Source organism: Hakea prostrata, chromosome 3, assembly GCF_041222555.1.
Source record: "Hakea prostrata isolate BN-2017 chromosome 3, UWA_Hpros_2, whole genome shotgun sequence".
In the NCBI taxonomy this organism is placed as follows: domain Eukaryota; kingdom Viridiplantae; phylum Streptophyta; class Magnoliopsida; order Proteales; family Proteaceae; genus Hakea; species Hakea prostrata.
In genome coordinates, this window is record NC_142602.1 from 8,680,158 (window position 1) to 8,702,072 (window position 21,915).

Sequence of the window (21,915 nt, forward strand, 5' to 3'; positions counted from 1 at the left end):
GGTTGGTAGAGTGGTAAGATTCATACTTATGAGAGGTCATGGGTTTGACACTTGCAAACCACAAAAGCACCCTCTGAGGATATAATCGATGTGCACAAAAAACTGGACTGGATGAACCTTATACCAAAAAAATATAAAAAAATGAATATTCAGACATCTATATTTTGGATCTTTCTTAACTAAGGAGCTTTTTGTATCTATTATCATTCTCAATTTTTTGTATTTTTCATCATCTTAAAGTGTTTGGCAATTTTTTAAAAGTTTTATTTTGAATTAAAATAATAAAAAATTTCCCAAAATCAATAATAGACTTTTTGTCTATCATGGATTATAGATTATTTTTTGGTACACCTATGGGTGAAAATTTAGTTGTTCTCATCTATGCATAAATTTAATTAAAAATTTCAAATTAAGAATAGGGGAAAATGATCAATGCACATTTTGTTATGAAAACTGTGTTTTTTTTTCTTATTTTTCTCACTTTTGACTAATAAACCCTAACTAAGCAACACATTTAAATGTTAATGGAATACAATTGTAACTTAAAAAACTTATTAAATAAAATTATAATTTTGAGGTCAAGGCATTGAAAAAGCTTCCAGATAAAAGCTTTTTTGTTTGGTGGGTAAGAAAGCTTTCGATTAAAAGTTAAAACTTCATTTTCTCTTGTTTTAGATAAGCAGGGTAGCAAGAAAATTCTAGATTGAAGTAGACAGTCCAATTTGTGGTTTGCCCTAATTATGAAAAAGAAAAGAAAAAATTATCTAGATCTACATGGAGATACATCATGACATTTTTGTGACACACCACTGATAGTGGCAATCTATTGGTCTTAAGCTCGGAGGAATTGGGACCGGGGGCCATGGCCCCCCGGAAAGAGAAGCAACAAAGGAAACCAAGGCCCCCAAAAAAAAAACAAAAGAAAAGGAGGGACAAAGAACAAGGAAAAAGAGGAAAAGAAAAAAAACAACCACCACCGAATCCTAATTCGCTCTTATTTTTATTTCTATTGATCATCTGTGCCCTTTTTTTCTTTGGCAAAAGGGCCGCCAATCCCCCCCCCACGCAACCAACCATAGAACAAAATAATAGGAGGCGGGCCGGCCCCCCCGGCCGGCTCACCTGATTGGTACCCCAGGTTCAATTGTGCTTCTTAGGCATCGGATCATTACCTACTTCTATGGACCATAATAGATCTATAATGGGGCTACGTTGATAAGACTAGTATTTGTATTGGTAAATTTACAGGGTTAATACTTGCATAAATCGAACTCAAAAGTCCAAACAGCGCTTTTGCATCCCCTCTTGGTTCGATACCATAAAAAAAAGAAAAAACTAAAAAGGAAAAAAAAAATCTTCGTGATGCATCACATCTACCAGTTAAGATTCTCTTCACTCGCGGTAAAAAAAAAATATTTTGCTGTATTACGTCGCGTTTTACATCTAGATTAAAGTCATTAAACTACTCTACGGTGACTTTCTACATGGGCCTCGGTGAACCCGCAAACAGAACAGACCAATAGTACGTCACGGAATCGCATAAAACGTAATATCCGTTACAAGTTACACTTACACCTGCGCGTCGGTACGGCCCTACTGCTTTACGATTTTTATTTTTTATTTTCAAACAGTCGATTTTTACATTTATGGATAAGTATTGATATTTCACAATATATTTTTTTTGAGTAAATATAATGAAATAAAACCCTTGAGGTGTTAATTTTACCAACCGAGCAACCCTGCAATGGTAAACCGGCGAGGCGTTGATTCATTTTATATATATTGATTGAATTCAGAACCGACCCTTTAGATTTTCCTCTCTCTGTACCCTCAAATTTGTCCTATTTTTTCTTCTCATTTTTATTTATTTGTAACCGACGTTCCCTCTCCCTTTCCTTTCCGAATTTGAGCTGCGATGTAGGACTCTGAGAGTGAGACTGAAGAGTTGCCATTTGCAACCCACCTTCCTCTTCGAAGAACTCATCTGCTTATCATGCTTTCGGCGAGCGACTTTCTTTCTCTCTCTGAAGCATCACCTGCAAGTTGGAAGTGCATGCATGTAGTTTCGCCCTTTCTTTTCTCCTCCGACGAGGTCATCCGTCGCTGTATATTTCTTTCCATTTTTGGCGTGTATTGTGAATTATTTATATGCTTTGTTGGCACAACATCCAATTTCTTTGCCCTAGAAAGGTAAACGTTTAGCCGGGGAAGGTGCATTGCTGTGTTCGATCATATATTCCGTTTCAACATCTGTGAAGTTATTCGGTGTTGTTCTCTGCTGCAAATCTTAATTTACTCGAGGTCGACATTTTTCTCACGCTAAGTCTCTCAATCTGGTAGGTTTCTTCGTTTGCATTTTTTTTGCTCTTTCAAATTTACACATTTCTCCTGAAATTTTATCTACTCAGTCCCAGAACAACTGTTCTAATGCTGCAGTAATTGAGTTTTGATTACTAGACTCCCTTTTTCGGGTGCACTGATGAAATGTGTCGAGTTAGTTTTTGAGCGGTTACAAATCAAAGTGTTTGCGCTCCAGTAATGTCTATGTGCCTCTCAGTTGGACAAACTTGGAAAAACAAACATCACCACTCACGTTTCTTGCAAAGTGTTACTGAGAAACTGGGTAAGTCGCTTTAATCAACAATAATGTATATTCTGCTTCTAGAGTAGTTTATTTGCTTATGTTGCTTGTTAGCTGCAGGGCACTAATTTAGTCAAAAAGAGTGCGGGATCACCGAGGAGAGAACTGAGAATTTCAGCTTGATAGGTGGGAGGTTGTAAGTACTGTTATGTTGTGAAATCGAAATTCTGCTACTTGTCTCATTTCCTCTGACTTGGTGTTGTGCAATGGTGAGGAAATTAATACTTGCACTCCACATTAACATAACATTCATCATTTTTTATAGTTCTTTCTTGGCTTGGTGTTTATTCTCCGTTGTCTTTCTTTGATTTCACCAACAGTTTGAGAGCTACTGACAGCAAAAGTAGATTTTGGTGACATGGTGATTTTCTCCCCTTGTATCACTTTCACCATTGTACATGACAACTCAAAATAAAAATAAATAGAAAAAGGAAGCTTTGGATTCGTTTTCAATTTATCCTTGCTTCATCTTCAGAATACATTTTAATTCATTCAGGATGGAAATGCTGCAAGTGGCGAGGGTGATGAATTTGACTGGGACACTGACAGTGACGAGGAAAATGGAATTAAAAAATCAGCTTCATCATCTTGTTTAAACTCTTCAATTGCTGGTCGAGAAGAGGGTACAGCCCCCGTGAAGGTGAATATAATGCCTCTAGCAATTAAGATTTCCTTTTTGGCTGCATTACTGAAACAATTAGTATGGGTACTTACCACAGTCAGTTTATACAGTATGGATCTATATGCCCACAGTTTCTTCTATTCTTTGCAAATTACAATATGTTATACTTCTAGGGATGATCATTCTTGGCTTTTACCTTTAGATTGGTAATGACTTTTTGGACATAATACTGGGTTATGCAGGACGAGCACAAAAGTAGGGCTCTCAGCCTTTCTATTTGCAACTAGACTGCTGCCTAGCGTTGGAACTAGCTGGAAAATTTTCCATGCATTTTAGGTTTGCTCAATTATTGGTTAGACGGTTAGACAGTGGCGAATTTGTAATTCTGCCCAACTTCTAGTCAGGGGCGTATTTGTCCTCTCAGTCCTTATTTCAGTATTCCAATTCTGTTTAGTTTTAGTTACTTTAGGTGGTCTCCGTGATTTGGAGAGTTAGGTTCCTCTTTTTATTAGGATTTCCAAGTCCTTAATGTACTCAAAACTTACTTTAGAAGCTTATTTATACCCCTTTGAGGGATGAATACACAGACAAAGAAGAGAGTTTACATGATCTCCAGCTTGGTCTTGTTCCTTTGTGGAAGTTAGTCTGGTACTTAAATTCTTGGATTGGATCTAGGATTAGCATTTGAAGTCCAGCCTTGGGATCTTAGTGTTTCATGTCCTAGGTGGTTGAAAATCTTGGTGGTTAAAGTTCAAGGATCTTGTCTTAGGTTGTTGATTCATCCTACCATCTCTGTTATCCCATCCCCGCCTTCTCTTCCCTTTGTTTTGCTTTGTTCTAAGCCAAGAAACCGTGGTGGAACCCTAGTTTTAGCCATTGGTTCTGACCCATATTGCAGCTTCAGCGTGCCCCCATAAGCCCTTTGGTTCGATTATTGTTTGAAGCCTTTCAAACTATCAATATCAAAATACTATAATTTTTGTGATTTTATTTTACTCCCTCAAACCCTAAAATCAAGAACTTAGATTTAGGCCGAGTTACTTGGTACTAAGCATCACATAGACAAACCTAGTGTAGTAGAAATGGTGATGCTAAGATGGATGAGTGAAAAACTAGGAAGAATAAGGTAATGATGATTTATTAGAATTGGTCTAGTAGTCATTTAGATGAATGATAAGCTACGAGAAAGTCGATTGAGGTGGCATAGTCACATTCAACATAGGGCTTTAAGCCCCTATTTGTTTGCACTCATAATGGATGATCTTACCAGCCACTTACAAGTTAAGGTACCTGAGTTTATGCTATTTGCTGATGACATTGTTCTAGCTGATGAGACAATAGAATGGGTTAATGTGAAATTGGAGCTATGGAGTTCAGCTTTGGATCAAAAGGTTTTACAACAAGTAGAACAAAAACGAAGTATATGATGTGTAACTTTAGTCAAATTGTGAGAAGCAATGAAGTAGTGAGACTTAGGATCATGGGATGTTTTAGGTACTTGGGCTCTATCATTAGCAATGAGGGTGATATAGATGATGATGTTTCTCTAGGATTAAGGTAGGATGGTTGAAATGGAGAGGTGCTTTGGGTGTGTTATGTAACAAACGTATGCCTATTAGCTGGAAAAATAAAATGTTGTAAGATATTTTTTTGACTGGCTATGATTTATAGGGCAGTTTGTTGGGCAACCAAGAGAAGCCATATAAACAAAATAAGTCTAGTAGAGATAAGGATGTTTTGCAAAACTAGAAGAGCTAGGGGCAAACCTAAGATAACCTTAGAGAAGTGGTGAAAAAAAATTTGAATAGCTTAGGCCTTGTGTTTTGTAAGGCCTTAAATATAGCTGATTGGGAAGGCAAGGATTCATGTAGGAAAACTCATTTAGTTGGGATAAGGCTTGTTGTTTTAAAAAATATTGAAAAAGTTCCTGTGTTACTATAAATTGAGGTTAACTTTTTATTTTATTTTTATAATCTGCCATTGGGAAATGAGCCTTGGCGCAACGGTCGGTGGACCACAGATGTAGCCTGAGGTCAAAATATTGAAATAGCCTCTAAACAAAAATCGCTGAGGTAAGTTTGCATAGAAAAATTGCCCCTACGTGGGCTCTGCTTGTGCTGAAGTCTTCAGCATTGGGCCCACCCTATTCTACATCTGCCATTGTTACTGTTTCATTTCTTTCCATCATTAGTTTTGATTGCCTTTGTCCATTTACAGGTTGATTCATCAACCACGGCTGGCTCTTCCAACTCTGAGCTGATTTGTCATTTTGTTGGAATGGGATTTGCTAAAAACATAGTAGTTAAAGCAATCAGAGAAAATGGTAAAGCTTTGGATTTCATATTCGCAATCATTTCATCTTGAAATCTTTCACTAATTTATTCCCCGTTGCAATATCATTTTTTAGGAGAAGAAAATACAGAGGCAATACTGGAGGCTCTACTAACATATGCGGTTGGTTATCTTTTCCCTCTTTCAGATACTTTTGAATTAGTTTCATGTGACTCAATGGATTCAATTTACTCTCATGAATGAAACTAATTTCTTGCGTAGAATTGTATCTCAGCTTTTGCCTTTTCCTTTGACATCTTGGTCTGTGGATAAAGAAAAATATGAGTTAAATTAAGTTGGTGAAGCAGGGCTTAAATTATCTATGGCATGCATATAGAGCACCATAAAATACGAGTTAAAATATGTCAGGTAGTCATGGCTAACATTCTAGATGGAAGCCTGTACAGTGAAGCACTATGTGATGGTTGATCTCTATGATGAATAAAGTACTGTTGAAGTGCAGACTAGTTTGAATTATCCTGTTAGTTTTCTTGTTTGAGTTGCTGAAGTGTGGACATTTGGTTCTCTATTGGTCCTCTCGTCTGAGTTTTTAACGTAACTAGATTCATTTGGTTCCAGGTTCACTCTGGACGTATTAATGAGCAAGATATGGGTTGAATCAATCTTTCCATATTTGTATTATTTTCATGGTTATAAATAAAGGAATGGCCTTTGTCTCATTGGCAAGCCAAAATCATATTCTGCTTCTCTTATCTCATTACTTTGCCTCCTTGTTCCATTCGCCTAATTCTGGTTTTATCTTTTCCTTCCCAACAACCCCCCGAGCAAAAAAAAAAAAAAAAACCTTTTTTCTACTAAACTGTCTATATTGCATAGACATTAGAGCTGACATGGCCTTATATGATTAAATGATGTCCCTAAGGGACCAATGCAACATGATACACACACAGAAATGGTTTATTGTGTCAACAATAGATGCACATAGTTAATGCTAACCTTGGTCCTCAACTTCATTTCCATGGTTGAAAGTGACTGGTTGGCAGTCTTTTTTTCTTGGTGGATGATATCTTGTGTATACATTGTTTTGATTCTTGCAGGCACTTGAGAACTCACCTCCAGAAGGCCAAAGTGTTAGTTTCAATATTGATTCTTCAGAAAGTGATGGAGATTCTGATATCCATTCCCCAGAAAGTGATGAAAGTGATGAAGATTTTTGTGCTAAGATTTCAGATGTTGATGAGCTATCAGATGCAAATAGTTGTCTTGGAGATGAGGTTTGTGTCCTTTCTTCTCTCGTTCATCTATGCATAACGTACATGGAATTAGAGATAACGCTTAAGCATAAACTTTCACAGAATAGGAAACAATTACGTAAGCAGAACTAGTTGATCATATGTGCACAGCAATGCATATCAAAACAGAGGGAACATTGCAGTGGTTTGATGTTTCTTGCTTGTATGTGGTGTTGGATACGTTTTTTCTGGATATGTTTATATTTTCTGTCTACTATGTTATATAGGCCCTTGGATAGAGCCTATTGGAGGGGGAGGTCCATGCAGTAGATTCCATTTTGCTGAGATTCTCCTTCCTTACTGGGCTGTTCCTTTCTCCCTTATTTTCATCCTTCATTTTTTTTCTTCTTTATTCCCCCTTTTTCACTTGTCATTTTCATTTCTTCACTCCTTTTTCCCACCATGTTCTGCTTAGATCCATGTCACCAACCCCAACCCCATTAAGTTGGGATAAGGCTGAGTTTCTCATTGTTGTTCCCAACAAGGTTGTCAAAGCAACAAAGTGCCAACAAAGCGACAACTAAGCGGTCAAAGCATTCTAGTGTTAATTTTTTGGTATTTGATCCAAATATCAAAAGTTACATAAAAATCCTAGCACATAAAACATTCTCTAGCCTGGTTTTTTCTAGTGTTCTGTTTCAACTTTCAATTGTAAAGGGACTGTTTAGTTCTCCCAAAGGAATCAAATTAAAAAAAAAAATAAATTATAGCGGTTGTACCAAAGTAGAACATATAAGAAGTCTAGAGAACCAGTATTTAAAAAAACAAAGGGTGATACTTGAGAGATAACAAAATAACAAATGTTGCAGGAAATAAAGGCCCCCAAGACCCGGTGAAGATATCTGAAATTCTGAGGGCAGAGCAAGAGTAAAGACAAAACTTGAACAAGAACAACTGATCACTATGAAAATAAAATAAAAGAAGAGAAGAAGAAAACTGAAGGAAAAAAAACATAGTGAAATAGATGTACTTACAGCAGTAAGAAGTAAACAGAAGGGGGGGGGGCTGACGTCGTTGCCTGAGAAGAAGATAGCACCGGAGGGCCGCTGGAGTTTGTAGAAGATGGGGCTGCAACTCCCTAATGGCAACAGTAGACTTACTGTAACGTGTAAAACAGAAAAGGAAAAAAAAAAAAACAAGAAGAAGAAGAAAATAACTCACCTTGTTTCTATTGCAGAATAAGTAGAAAGATTTTGCTGGAAAGAGCCAAAGAACTCACTGCTCAAACCTGCAAGTCCAGTGACGAGAAAATCAGCAAAGATGAAAGAGGCGGAGGAAAAAGAAGGAAGAAGATGAGGAGTTCCTCCGTTAGGGCGCTGCAGAGAGGAGTTTGACTTTCAGACAAGTTTCTTTCAATTTTGGAGTTTTCAACTTTTTTATTCTTTTTAAGTTTGCTTTTCCACCCAATTTGCCATAGATATGAGTCCATGTATTACCATGTAGAATAGCTGTTAATTGATGTGTAATCTAAGAAGACCTTTAGATTAGAATCAAGTGCATTTATATTCTATGCCACTGATTTGGTATCTTTTTTTTTAATAAAAATATTTAATAAAAAAAAAGCCAAGAAAGTGTTCACTTGGTGACTAAAGCATCCAAGATGCCCACTCGGTCGCTTTAAGTGACAAAGCGACTGCTTTATTGACTTAAAAAAAAAAACCACTGTCACTTTGAATGGGCAGGGACCGCCCGAAGCGACACCTTGACAACTATGGTTCCCAGTCATGATCTGTGTGACATTCTTGGGAATGAGAATTTGAGGAAAGAGAAACTGAATGACTGCTTGGTATGCCCTCTTTTTTGGTATTCTCTAACTGGCCCGTCCTTATTTGTGTTTGTTTGCTTGCTCGTTACCCACTTCCTGAGTAGCATCAACTGAATGAAGTGTTTTTGATGTTAGAGTGTCAGTGACAGGAGACTTGTAATGTGCCACCTAAGAAAGAACCAGTCCAATGGGTTTTGATCCAACAATGGTTGGAGTTGTTTAGTTTTCTTTTAGCGTTATGTTTGCCATGGGTAACCTGCGTATGAGTAGAGTTAGACTTTGAGTTGCACTTTACCTTAAGTTTTATAATTCAACTAGGGTAGGTGCTCCCCCCCCCCCCCCCCCCCCAAAAAAAAAAAAAAAAAATAAATAAATAAATAAAATGCATACTGCAACCCAGCAATAAGGTTAGATAATTTGATCGAAGTTTGAGTGTTTCTTCCAGAAGTGTGTGCTTGTGCAATCCCCTTCTTCTTTCCCCTGCAATTTTCCCTTTCACCCTACTGGTCTGTTTGAGCTTTTTTGTGAATGGATAAGCTATCAATGCATTTGTATTCTTTTTTCCAGTCTACTGATTGTATCCTGATAAAACCTGAATATTGCCAATAGAAAGCAACTCAACCCTTCTAGAGACCTTGCCCAAACTTTTTTGAGAATGAAGCTTTGGCCGTATTCCCTTTTTTTTTCCTTTTTTTTGCTTCCATTTTCTCATGTTATTTACTTTCCCTGTAGCCATGTAATTTTGATTTGACATCTTCTCTTTCTAGGAGGAATACATGGATCATTTGCCTGAAAAGGAGAAGAATTTGTTGCTCTTGGTGGACATGGGTTACTGCATAAAGGATGCTTCAGCAGCTATTGATAGATGTGGTATGTGCCAAGTCATCATTAATGTTTATATCTTTGTTACCATTTGGATTTGCATTTTACTTGAAGGTGACATTAAATATTTTAGTGAGCACAGAGATGCCATTTACTATTAAGTGCTGAATCTATTATTTCTTTAAAAAAAGATTTATCGTTGTGTTTCTTATCTATTTTTCAGCTGAATATAAGCACAGCTAAATATGTCAATTTCATGTTGGAAAATACAAACTCACAAAGGGATATAGGGTTATTTACACGAAGAAGCTTTGGTGGTGGCTGAAAGCCTGAAAGGGATTCACCATGTTATTCTTTATGATTGTTCAAATTCAATTCCAAAACCTCCTCCAGGTAACATTGCAAGTAAGAGTTGTATTCAGTAATATTTGAAGAATAACAAAGTTAACTCTCAATAAGAATACCTAGCATACGCAGGAATATTACGATGCAATGGTTATAGAGTAGATATTTATTGCCACAGAACAATTTCAAAACACATAGGGGTATGGGATCTTGAGGAAGCTTTGTGGTGGCTGAAAGCCTGAAGGGATTTATCATGTTATTCTTTATAATAGTGTCAAGTTCAATTCCAAAACCTCCAGGTAACAGTGCGAGTAAGAGTTGTATTCTGTAGGCATTTTTAGTAGAAACAAATTGAAACCTCAACAAGAGCACCTAGCACACTCACAGGAATATTGCAGTGCAATGGTTATAGAGTGGACGTAATTGCCACCGAACAGCTGACATGACTGAGCTAGAGAATCTCCTATGTGATGGATATTAGGCACTTGCCATTTCATCTCTGCAAGTGTCTGAAACAGAGAAGGTAGTGCAAGGGAGTTCTATTGTATAGAATGGGACCAAGTTTCAGATGGAGAGTTGCAGCAGCATATGTGGTATAGAGGAAGAAGAAGAAAGAGTTGAAGGCTGGGAAAGAGAGGGAATTTAGGTCAATCCTTCCCATTCACATATAAAAATTCTGAAGGAAAGGATCAGCTAACTTTTATACTCACATATAAACATTATATCTGGAGGAAATAGTTGTCAATGCGTAGTCGTCCAAACAGGTTTAAGATGGGCTAGACTGTTGGACACTTTTCTGAGGCAAAAGGGATGCTTACACTGTCACCTTGGCTGCCTTGTCATGCCTAGTTTCCAAGTTGTCTGCCTTTTTTGGCCTTTCTTATGTTCAGAAAAAGATTATGTTAATTTGCCACATTTTAGACCGTTTTAGTTTCAAATGGATATTGTAATGTGATTTCAATACAGCAAAGATGCACGCAATTGTTTCATACGGGTGTTTAGATGAATCATACCCTTTAGCATCATATTGGATTGTGATCATTGTATGCCACATATATTCTACAAGTGCTTCTTGAATCAACTTATTGGTCTCATGGTGTTTCTCAATATAAAAGATGATACTAGAGATCTGGATTTGTTTAAGAACTCTCCCTGTGGATGGTAATACCCAGAATAGCTATTTATGATACTATGCAATTTGTGCCGCCATGTGCATACAATATACATGGGATTAGCCACTTCAATGGGATCTTTAATCCTGGTGAAATGTTAGTGGTGGCCGTTGGCTTCTCTGTTGCCACAGCCATGATTCTTTGATTCAACGTAAATTGTGCATGTGTTAGCATAATTATGCAATGCATATGTTATTGTAACTTGTGAATTATGCAAGTGCTATGTGAACTTTTATTCAGTGATTATAGGAGGTTGCAAGTCTTACGTGGTTAATGCGAGTATGTGATTAATTGATTTTGTAATTATGTGATTCACTAATTGTGTCATTATGTGATTCACTAATTGTGTAATTATGTGATTATGCTTTTCTGCAGTTCCTTGATTGTGTACATTAGTTCTTTTAACATCTATTTAGCATATAAGTGGAATTATATAATCCTACTTTGCTATTTGTGCCAAGTAAAAGGTTATACATTAAAAAAAGGTACATGTAATTCTTTGAATGCCCTCAGATGTCTTGATCGGGTCAGTGCTGTGACAAGGAGGGACTGAAGTTTGGCTGGCTTATTTTCTTGGCAACTATTTCTACTGATGTTTCAGAATTAAAGTGCCACACTTGAAATGAAATTAATGGGGGCGAAAAGAGGGGGGAAAGAGGGGAAAAAAAAAGGGGGGGGGGGGGGGAAAAAGGGGGAAAAAAAAACCAGGAAAGAGGAGGAAGAAGGAAGAGGGGGGGGGGGGGGGGGGGGGGGGGCGTGTCGACAAACGCACAAAGCTAAAGCTTCAATTCATATTTTTCTATTCCATACTCAATAAGCTGATTACAAGTGTTTAAATAACAAAACAAACATACTTGCAAATAATAGTGTAAAAAAAAGGATGGGGGGGAAGGGGGGGGGGAAAAAATCTTCACTGCTGACTAAAATAGGCGAACAGCTCCTCAGGACTCTTAGGAATTAAACTACTCTTATCTGACCGCTAAAAAAAAAAAAAAAGCCCCCACAAAAAACAGGGGGGGGGGGGGGGGGGGGCGGCCCGGGGGGGGGGGGGGGGCCCAGGGGCGGGGGGGGGGGGGGTGGGAAAAACACACATATTAGACTCACCTTGTTTTATATTCTGTTAATACCATGATAATGAGTAAATGTGTAAAAAAAATCAATCCTCTTTTTTTTTTTTTTGGGGGTGGGGGGTTTGGGGGTGGGGTGGGGGGGTGAGTTGGCTTTTCAATATTTACATACATTTTTGACCTCTGTATTGCAATTGTTTGAAATCTACTTTGACCATTTGCAGGTCCGGACTGCTCAATTGTCGAGCTGACTGATTACATATCTGCTGCTCAAATGGCAAGGGTGACTGATGCTCAAATGGATCAGCTGCATGATTTATCTCAAGATGATCAGGTATCCTCAACCTGATTGAAAATCCAGCATGTAGTGTTGATTTAATTACAAAAGCTTAAGAGTATCAGGCAGGTGGACAGATCCTATTGTTGGCTTCCAATGTGCTAGACTTTCCTAAGCTTAGAGTATTAGGTGGAGAGATCTGACTATTGTAGCCCCCAATGTGCTAGAATTTCCAATCCTGGATAATTCTGAACACTTCCCCTGTTACATTGCCCTTTTTGGGGTGGCAGTACATTTGGCATTTGTGAAGCCCATTTTGGGTGGAAGAAGACGGATTATCACTAATGTGGGTCTGGTCGCTTTGATAGTGATTTGAATCATCCAACCCAAAATCGTAATCTGCTGGCTGGAGAGGCCCAACCAGTATAGCATCCAAGGTCTCAAGAGTTCTCCAGTGTTGGATTATTCACATCATGTAGGACACAGATCTGGGTTGAAATACTTTGCAAAGTTTACTGTTTGCCTCATTTTCTCTTCTTTCTTGAAAAGTTATGTGGAGTTTTGAAACAAGGGATATGATCTTTTTTTACAGTCAGGCCCAAGTCATATCCATGTTGATCTTCGTACAGGCAAGAAGAGACAACTCTTCAATGACGAAATGTGGGAGAGGAAAAGGCATAAAGTGTATGAAAAGAAAGTCCTGCTTGAAGATAATGACACAATTCGTTTCCCCAACCCAATGCTAGGATTTGGGGTCCCTGGTGAACCACCAATTTTAACTCATAGAACGCTTCCAGAGGCTGCCATTGGGCCACCATACTTCTATTATGAAAATGTGGCCTTCACTCCTAAAGGTGTTTGGAGTACAATTTCACGATTCTTGTACGATATCGAGCCAGAATTTGTTGATTCACAGTATTTTTGTGCAGCTGCAAGAAAGAGAGGCTATGTTCATAATCTCCCAATCCATAATAGACGCCCTCTTCTACCTCTTCAACCACGCACCATACATGAGGCACTTCCTTTAACCAAGAAGTGGTGGCCCTCCTGGGATCAGAGGTCAAAATTAAATTGCTTACAGACTGTTACAGCAAGTGCCAAGACAACTGAGAGGATACGAAGGGCCCTTGAAAGCTGTGAAGGTGTTCCTCCTCTAAGTGTTCAGAAGGATATCCTTGAGGAATGCCGGAAATGGAATCTTGTTTGGGTTGGAAGGAATAAGGTAGCACCTCTTGAGCCTGATGAGATTGAAATGTTATTAGGGTTTCCAAAGAACCACACAAGGGGTGGTGGAATTTGTAGAACTGAGAGACTTAGAGCATTGGGTAATTCATTTCAGGTTAGCAATCCTTAATTTTTTCTTGATATCTTTTGGGTTTTCCTGAATTTCTCCCACTTTTTCTCCTAGTATTCCCTTAAACAATGAACTTTTTTCAGGTTGACACAGTGGCCTATCATCTTTCTGTTTTAAGGGACATCTTCCCTGGTGGAGTAAACATTTTATCACTGTTCTCTGGAATTGGTGGTGCTGAAGTAGCCCTACATCGGCTTGGTATCCGTTTGAAGAATGTTGTTTCAGTTGAAATTTCAGAAACCAGCAGGGATATCCTTCGAAGCTGGTGGGAGCAGACAAACCAGACAGGTACTCTGATTGACTTTCAAGATGTTCGAAAATTGAATGGTGACAGATTAGAACAACTGATAGGCACCTTTGGTGGCTTTGATCTTATTATTGGTGGGAGTCCATGCAACAACCTTGCAGGCAGTAATCGGGTGAGCAGAGATGGTCTTGAGGGTGAACACTCTTCTTTGTTTTATGATTATTTTCGCATTCTAGACCTTGTAAAATGTATCATGGGAAAAAATTAGCGGTTAGCAATGGTGGTTGGAGAGCTTAGGCAACTGTTTCAAAATAAGCTTGTATGTTGCATGGGTTTTCCAAAGTCAAGTCTGACCTGTTTTAACTTCAAAGTTTTTCCTAAATTATTAACTTCATAGTCAATGTCATTCTTGGCGGCTGGAACCCTTACAGTGTCTTGATTGATTTCAAATGTTGATATAAATAGGACGTCCAGTACTGAAGGGTTGCTTGAAAGGAATATATACAGGGTTCTTAGGTTGCTGGCTATTGATTGGTAATTACCGATCCAATGTGGTAACCACTTGGATTTTCTTTTCAGGCACTGGTAAGGCCTCCGATGCATTTTTCCTTGAAACATTTAGCCAATTTTTTCATAACCATTTTTAGTTGTACTGACGTTATGTTAAATTAAGCAAAGATCTTCAACCTAGTAGTAACGAAATGGATGATGAGATAACACAGGACTATTGTGGCTTTTGCTTCATCAGCTATTTTTGACATTGTCATTTCTGAGTTGAATTTTACTGCTGCAACTGAACTCTTTTTTTTTTCCTGATCATCTATTTCGTTTACTTTTTGTTAGAAGGAATGTTTGTAAGACTTAGCTCCAGGCTCTGCTTTACTAAATTTTATGATTGCTATTGACCTGATGTAGCCTTATTACCTAACCAACAGTGCTTTGCAGAGTTTCAGCAGTTCCTCTTCTCTGGAGAAGACAGTCTCCCCCCCCCCCTCCCCCCAATCCCCGTTTCTGTGTTCATTTTTCGAGAGATAAAAGGTGGTCCACCAATCACCATAAGGTGTCTAGAGAAATCTAGACCCACTGGTCATGAAAACTGTTTCCATTGCCAGTTCTACGAGTGTTATGGTAGGCATGAGCCTGCTCTCGGCCATGACTCCTCCCTTGGAGAAATAAGGTTGCTCAATGATAATCTTTGAAATGCAGCAATGGTTCTACACTTATTATTTTTGCAGGAGAAGTGTTTTAGGATCATTGACTAGAGAATGTACTTTCAACTTCTTTGATCCTGTACATTATATGGCTGTGGTTGCGACTTGCGTCAACCTAGGGAAACGTCGATCTAGTAATTAGTAGTTTACACTTTACAGTGAGCTCAAGATTCAAGGTTGGATGTTGATTATTGGATTAGCATATTTTGCTGAGGTGGTGTAGTGATAGCTGTAGAAAATACATTTGAAGTATGACCGGTGATATTTATGAAATCAAATCAAACCGTGAAAGATATTTATGAAATTAAAATCAGATGGTTTCCTGTGGCTTTTCTGGGTAAACTATGTTTTGTTTCCGTTCTGCCATAAGTATCTGATCAAATCAGTTTCGAATTTCATGTGTGAAACAACTCAGAGGAGATGCTTTTATTAATCCATACATATATATATATATATATTGTGAAATTAGTGAGTGTATTTTTTCTCTCTCGTTCTTCTCTGCAAAAAGTTATTTTAAATTCATAAAAAAAACTATGAAACTAATTTAAATAAATAAAAAAGAAAAACATATACTGAATTGAAGAAGAAAAAAAACCAAAATTCCATTCCAGTATATTAACGGGTCTGTTTGGTTACATGAGTCTGGAGATTTCAAATCTATAGAGTCATAATTCATAAAATTAATTATTTGGTTGGGGAATGAAATCTGTGGTTTCATCCTAAAAAACTATTTGATCGACATGATTCTTGTGAATGCGTAAATATTTAGCGCTTTTATAGTAGCAATGAAATCTCTATCCATAAATTCACGTTTTTAGTGTAAAAAGATGAATTTCTAGACTTCAAGAATCTAGAGATTTCACAACCCACAGTAAATTTTAGTCGTAAAAAGATGAATTTTTAGACTTCAAGAATCTAGAGATTTTCACAACCAAACAGGTATAAATCTTAGATCATGAATTCAGAGATTTCAAATCTCCGGATTCATATAATCAAACAAGCCCTAATAAAATTTTTACAGAAATTTCCTACAAACAAATACCCACGTGAGTTTTGCTATTATTTTATTTTGTGTTTGAGGTTCATCCGAACCAGCTTGCAATACTCACATGAAATTTTGTTAATATATTTTTTTTTTGGTGTTTGAGGTTCATCCGGACCAGCTTGCGCGCACCTTGATTACATCCTCAAAAGGAGCTTTGTCGACCAACTTTGTATTGACAAGTAATTGAAATTTTTATTTTCCCTCCACTGAAAAGTATGGGTCTTATTACCCCCGCATTGAACTAGTAGAAATTTTCCTAGAATTAATAAAACAGGGATAGCCATACACTGTTGATTAGTATGATTGTAACGTTCCGATTGACGTTCTTTGCAATTTTGATTTTAAATTTTTAGGTGTGTTATATGTGTCAGAGATTTTGGGCAGCCCTTCTTGATGCCTGACGGCCCTGACCAGAGTTAATTCTGACTAGTGGAGCACAAGCATAACCAGAGTAAACTAGAGTTAAATATTTTATTTGTTTATTTTTGGATTAAGAGATTTTAAAATATCTTGGAATGAGAATGAAAATATTAATGCCTGTCAAATGGGTGTAACCAAAACTTTCTCGTAGAGATTAGGCCTTTAACCGTTTTACTAACCCACGATTAGCAAAATATTTGAGCATTTATATTCATTTTACCAACTCACTATATAAACATCGACGCCATTTTCTTGGGATCATCTCATGCTTCGCGCTTTTCTGGGGCGTCTTTTTTTCTTTCTCGTAAGATGCTTTTCTGAAACGTTCGCTGCTCCTTTATTTAGGAAAGGGTAGAGAACGCTGGAGAGACGCATCAAGGCTTCTCCACAGGTGAGTTCTTAAGCTGACGCCTCTGCATCGGAAAAGGACGCAAGGTTACGCGTTTCAGGTAACCCTAAGAGCCAACTAAACAAGTTCACATGGAGAATGTAGCTAAAGTTCACTGGATATGGTTGATCGTTTCGTTGTCATCTACATTGTTGCCAATCTTGTTATCGTTTCCGTTGTTATTGTTGGTTTTTTTGTGGTTTTGGAACTCAGGGTCTGCTTACGCGTTGGAATCTCTTGGAGTGGCTGTACGGCTGGCCTTAGAAATTCGATTTTGGGTGATGGTTTAGGGTTACTATGTCAAAAACAGTTCTGTTCTTTAAAATTTTCTGGTCACCGATTAATTGTTACATGTTAGTTCTGGTAATGCATTTTTTATTCCGCTGATGGATGCTTTTCCCTCCTCTTCTCCTTTTCTATCTTACACTTGTTGCATGTTTTATTCGCTAAAGCTTTTATAGTGTGACATTTTAAAAAAATTGCTGAGCCATTCCTTTTGTCTGCTTGTTTGATTATTTGTTGGCATTCTAAATCATGGACTAGATGTTGGGATTTTGCCGAATGTTGACGGTTTTAAGTAGCTTTTGTCTATTATTAGACAGTTGCAGTTTCCATCCTGCGGAAATGATTGCATTACACCTTGTTTTATATCGTGTTTTGCTACTATATATCTGCAGATTTGCATGAAGTTTTTTACTGAGGGGGTCTCCGAACATCTTTTCTATTTTTCTTCAAAGAGCTTGGTTGTTTAGCTTTACCAAATTTTGAAATTCTATTGTTTATCAATAGGTTATGGCCGCTACTGCATCCACTGGTCCACGTTATGCACCTCTGGACCCAACGCTTCCAAAGCCATGGAGAGGTCTTGTTGATGGGAGCACTGGGAATCTTTACTTTTGGAATCCAGAGACCAATGTCACACAGTATGAAAAGCCTGTTGCTTCCTCGCCTCCAGATACTGACCTGCATGTGCTGCAGAAGCCTTCATCTGCCCCAACAAGTACCTCAGTCCAAACTCAGCAGTCTGCGCCTGGACGATGTCATAATAATAGTTGTAAAGAAGATATGCAATACCATGGAAATGCTGTTGTTGGGTCAGCACTTGCAACATCTCCTGAGTCAATAATTACTCAGGTTTTTCTCTTAATTCAATTTGCACTATATTGAACTTGGTGGGGTACTTGTATAAAAAATTGCTAACTAAGATGAAATTATTTTACTCTTGTTCGTTAAGTAATAAGTTTTTCATCTTGTAAAGTAATTTGTTTTGTCTATATTTATTGAATACTGTGAATATTGCATTTATTTTGCATTTTCATTTTCTTTAGCAGAGTTCAAAAGTTGGCAGTGCATTTTCTTCAGATACAGGGGTCGGTGGTTCGTCAGCAGAGTCTTATCGCCAACGCCATGAAATAACTGTTTCTGTGGGTATCATGTAGCCTTTTGTATTTGTTGAATGTAGCGACTATTGTTATTGTGGCCATATCATCACGTTGTTAATTTAAAAAAAAAATCTGCAATTGCCATGTTTGCAATAAAAATAGCTTTCCAAAAATAGCTGGCTAACTGGACAAATCTATAATTGCTAGGTTTAGTTAGCAGAATGATGCCTAGACTTGTTGCTCTATAGTGTTGTCTTTGCTGTTAATTATCTGTTTCTTTTTGAATTTTCTTTCAGGGAGATAATGTGCCTGCACCCTATACATCATTTGAATCTATTGGTTTTCCTGCAGAGATTCTTAAAGAGGTATTATTTTATTATACTTCATTTAATGTTTCTTTCCTCTTCATGCAAATGTTTTGCAACCTCTTGTAAGTTTTCTCAGCTTTATTTCCTAACATTCAGACTCATGTGCATTTCTCCATCTGTTTCTTTTTTGTCGCAGGTGCGATATTTGCTCCAGGGAGGAGCTAATGTCGTACGCTGTGCTGCCCTTGTTGTCTGGGGCTTGCAGTAGTTGGAGCATCCTTATATGGTAGACCAACTGAGAAGTGCTTTCCATATCATTCAGTCATGGTCTGGCTGCCAGGTGATAGTTCAGTCTGCCACTTGGTTTGAACAGAAGAAGGCCTCTTTCTTCTGCTCCAGCTTGCATCAGCAAGTGGCAGCTGTCTGCATATGCAGGATAGCACTTCTAGCATTACCTAGTCCTCCTGTTAATTTCACAACCCCCCCCCCCCCCCAAAAAAAAAAAAAAAAACCCCCAAAGAAAAGGAAAAAAAGAATAGACTCTCCTCATTGGGGTTGCTGGTTTTTTCTTTCCCAGATACGGCAGGCTGGGTTCGGTGCACCAACCCCAATTCAGGCCCAGACATGGCCTATCGCTCTTCAAAGTCGTGATATTGTAGCTGTTGCCAAGACGGGTTCGGGGAAAACCTTGGGCTACCTAGTTCCAGGGTTCATTCATCTCAGACGCTCCCACAAGAATGCTAAGTTGGGTCCCACTGTTTTGGTACTCTCACCAACTAGGGAATTGGCTACACAGATACTAGATGAAGTTGTGAAGTTTGGCAAATCATCAAGAATCTCGTGCACGGTTTGTTACTTCTCATCTTGATTGGTTTTTTTATGCTCCCTCACCTCCTTTTTTCCCTTCTGAAAATATTCTATTTCTAGACATTTCTTGGCATAATATACCCCTCCCAACACCTCACCCCCTCTCTTTCTTTTTATTTTTTATTTTTTTATCCTCATCATCTCAGTTTTAGCTCCCAAAAATTTTATGAGTATGAAATTCACATGTCTCTTTAAGACTAAAACACTTGTTTCCACAGATTGATGAATTCATGGACCATGCTTCTTGCATTAAGTATAGGAGTGAGGCTCAGAGGGTTATCAGTGGAGGTTATTTATTTGCTTAATCCATGATGAGCCATATAATGTCATTTAGCACCGCTCAGATTACTTTTCTTTTTTTTAATATATGGGTCCCCCACCTCTTTTTCTTGCATGGCATGTTTGTTATTATGCATTCCTGGCCCTTTTCTAATGTGTTGCAAGATCTTCATTGAAGTAACCTAAATACACATATCATTTAGTAGTTGGTATACCTATTCGTTTTCTTGCATGGCATGTTTGTTATTATGCATTCCTTTCCATTTTCTAATGTGTTGCAAGATCTTCATTGAAGTAACCTAAATACGCAGATCATTAAGGAATTTGGATACCTATTCTTTGTTGGATGCTGAATTATGTATCATGTCTTTTTGTGGATGAAGTGTTTATATGGAGGTGCTCCAAAAGGTCCCCAGCTGAAGGATCTGGACCAAGGAGCAGATATTGTGGTTGCTACTCCTGGCCGTCTGAATGATATTCTGCAAATGAAGAGAATTAGTCTGCGCCAAGTTTCATACATGGTGCTTGATGAGGCAGACCGTATGCTAGACATGGGTTTTGAACCCCAGATACGAAAGATTGTTAATGAGGTACCTGCACATCGACAAACCCTCATGTACACTGCAACATGGCCAAAGGAGGTCCGTAAAATTGCATCAGATTTACTTGTGAACCCAGTCCAGGTTAACATCGGCAACATTGATGAGCTTGTTGCCAATAAATCCATCACTCAGGTTGGTTCAAACTAACTTTTCTGTTTCTATTTTTCTATCAATATTTGTATTGCATCTCCCATGGTCTTCCGTACTCAGTATTGTTCTGGAGAGTTTCTGCTTTATATCTATGTTTTTTTGGTGAGTTGTTTTGCAATCAAATATTTTGTTGTTCTGCAGTATGTTGAAGTGGTAGCACGTACGGAGAAGCAAAGGCGGTTGGAGCAGATTTTACGGTCACAGGAACCTGGATCTAAATGTATTGTATTCTGCTCGACCAAGAAGATGTGTGACCAGCTAGCTGTTACAGTAGCCCGCCAGTTTGGAGCTGCTGCTATTCATGGAGACAAATCTCAGGGTGAGAGGGATCATGTATTAAACCAGTTCCGGAGTGGGAGATCTCCTATCCTTGTAGCGACTGATGTTGCTGCTCGGGGCTTGGATGTTAAAGATATCAGGTGGATAATTACCCAATTTGTGGATTACTGTATCGTGTTAATTCATGAGTTCAAATTCTTGGTTTTTTTATCAATGGTTGATAGTGATAATTAAAGTTTATTGTGGCAACACAATCATGTAGGGTGGTCATCAATTACGATTTCCCCACTGGAATTGAAGATTATGTACACAGGATTGGAAGGACTGGAAGAGCTGGGGCCACTGGAGTGGCTTACACATTCTTAGGTGAACAAGACACAAAGCACGCGGCAGATCTTGTCAAGATTTTGGAGGGAGCAAGTCAAAGAGTTCCACCAGAGATCCGTGACATGGCTTCACGCAGTGGCTGCATGGGCGGGTATCGACGTCAGTGGGGGTCCTCTGGATCAGGTGGGCGGGATGGAGGCCGGGGTGGACGCAATGACTTCAGCTTTGGTGGAAGGGGTAACATAGGGGGCCCTCCATCTTCAGGCATGTCGGAGAGAAGCCCAGGCGAATCTAGTTGGGGCCTCAACAGAAGCAGAAGCCGTAGCCCACCTATGTGGAGTCATGCCCAAGCTTGTGGGGTGAATGGACAAGGATCTGTGAAACAGGATCGTTCATTGCCTGTATGCAGTGAGAATCAGTGTCGTGAAAAATCACAATCACCATCTGGTGGGAGAGGTAATGGCAACTCTTCATTCAGGGTAGAAGAAGATTATGGGGGGGTTAGGGATGATGGTGGCTGGAGTTGATCCTGCAGAGATGATAAATCTTTAGGAGATTCACCTTTTGTTCTCTTACCTTAAATTAATACCTAGTTTAGTACCAAGGGGTAGTTGTGTATGCCTATGGCTGGCATTTTGTGATCCCTCTTAATTCTTTTTTGTAGGGGGATCGGGAGGGTGGGGGGGGGGGGGTCTTTATGTTTTTTTTGGTCATGTATCCTCTCTTTGGTTGCTTTGCTGATGATCTTTTGGGAATGAAGA

The 21,915-nt window shown here is 38.5% G+C and overlaps 2 protein-coding genes across 7 annotated transcripts; both read left to right on the forward strand.

The window, feature by feature from the left end:
• Positions 1 to 1,783: 1,783 nt before the first annotated feature.
• On the forward strand, positions 1,784 to 14,837 carry LOC149020617 (DNA (cytosine-5)-methyltransferase DRM2-like). Of its 5 annotated transcripts, none has more exons than XM_089148825.1 (12): positions 1,784 to 2,336; positions 2,409 to 2,623; positions 2,702 to 2,850; positions 2,962 to 3,002; positions 3,138 to 3,281; positions 5,481 to 5,586; positions 5,671 to 5,717; positions 6,653 to 6,829; positions 9,380 to 9,482; positions 12,243 to 12,352; positions 12,888 to 13,634; positions 13,733 to 14,837. In XM_089148825.1, the coding sequence occupies exons 4-12, from the start codon at positions 3,000 to 3,002 to the stop codon at positions 14,162 to 14,164; spliced, it is 1,869 nt and encodes a 622-aa protein (XP_089004951.1). In that variant the 5' UTR covers positions 1,784 to 2,336; positions 2,409 to 2,623; positions 2,702 to 2,850; positions 2,962 to 2,999; the 3' UTR covers positions 14,165 to 14,837. The 5 variants fall into 5 exon arrangements, with proteins under 5 accessions (XP_089004951.1, XP_089004950.1, XP_089004949.1 ...); XM_089148824.1 differs by having other exon boundaries at positions 2,415 to 2,623; XM_089148823.1 differs by having other exon boundaries at positions 2,437 to 2,623.
• A 1,951-nt stretch (positions 14,838 to 16,788) lies between these two features.
• On the forward strand, positions 16,789 to 21,807 carry LOC149020618 (DEAD box RNA helicase family protein). Of its 2 annotated transcripts, none has more exons than XM_089148821.1 (8): positions 16,789 to 17,021; positions 17,750 to 18,094; positions 18,289 to 18,384; positions 18,639 to 18,707; positions 19,228 to 19,497; positions 20,180 to 20,530; positions 20,690 to 20,967; positions 21,090 to 21,807. In XM_089148821.1, the coding sequence occupies exons 2-8, from the start codon at positions 17,753 to 17,755 to the stop codon at positions 21,679 to 21,681; spliced, it is 1,998 nt and encodes a 665-aa protein (XP_089004947.1). In that variant the 5' UTR covers positions 16,789 to 17,021; positions 17,750 to 17,752; the 3' UTR covers positions 21,682 to 21,807. The 2 variants fall into 2 exon arrangements, with proteins under 2 accessions (XP_089004947.1, XP_089004948.1); XM_089148822.1 differs by having other exon boundaries at positions 16,791 to 17,021; positions 18,292 to 18,384.
• The last annotated feature ends 108 nt before the right edge of the window (positions 21,808 to 21,915 follow it).

Coding starts and splice junctions, on each gene's coding strand:
- LOC149020617 (XM_089148825.1), top strand. Junction 3,282..5,480: donor AGGGTACAGCCCCCGTGAAG/GTGAATATAATG, acceptor GTCCATTTACAG/GTTGATTCATCAACCACGGC. Junction 6,830..9,379: donor ATAGTTGTCTTGGAGATGAG/GTTTGTGTCCTT, acceptor TTCTCTTTCTAG/GAGGAATACATGGATCATTT.
- LOC149020618 (XM_089148821.1), top strand. CDS start 17,753: ATGGCCGCTACTGCATCCACTGGTCCACGTTATGCACCTCTGGACCCA. Junction 19,498..20,179: donor CATCAAGAATCTCGTGCACG/GTTTGTTACTTC, acceptor TTGTGGATGAAG/TGTTTATATGGAGGTGCTCC. Junction 20,968..21,089: donor TTGGATGTTAAAGATATCAG/GTGGATAATTAC, acceptor ACAATCATGTAG/GGTGGTCATCAATTACGATT.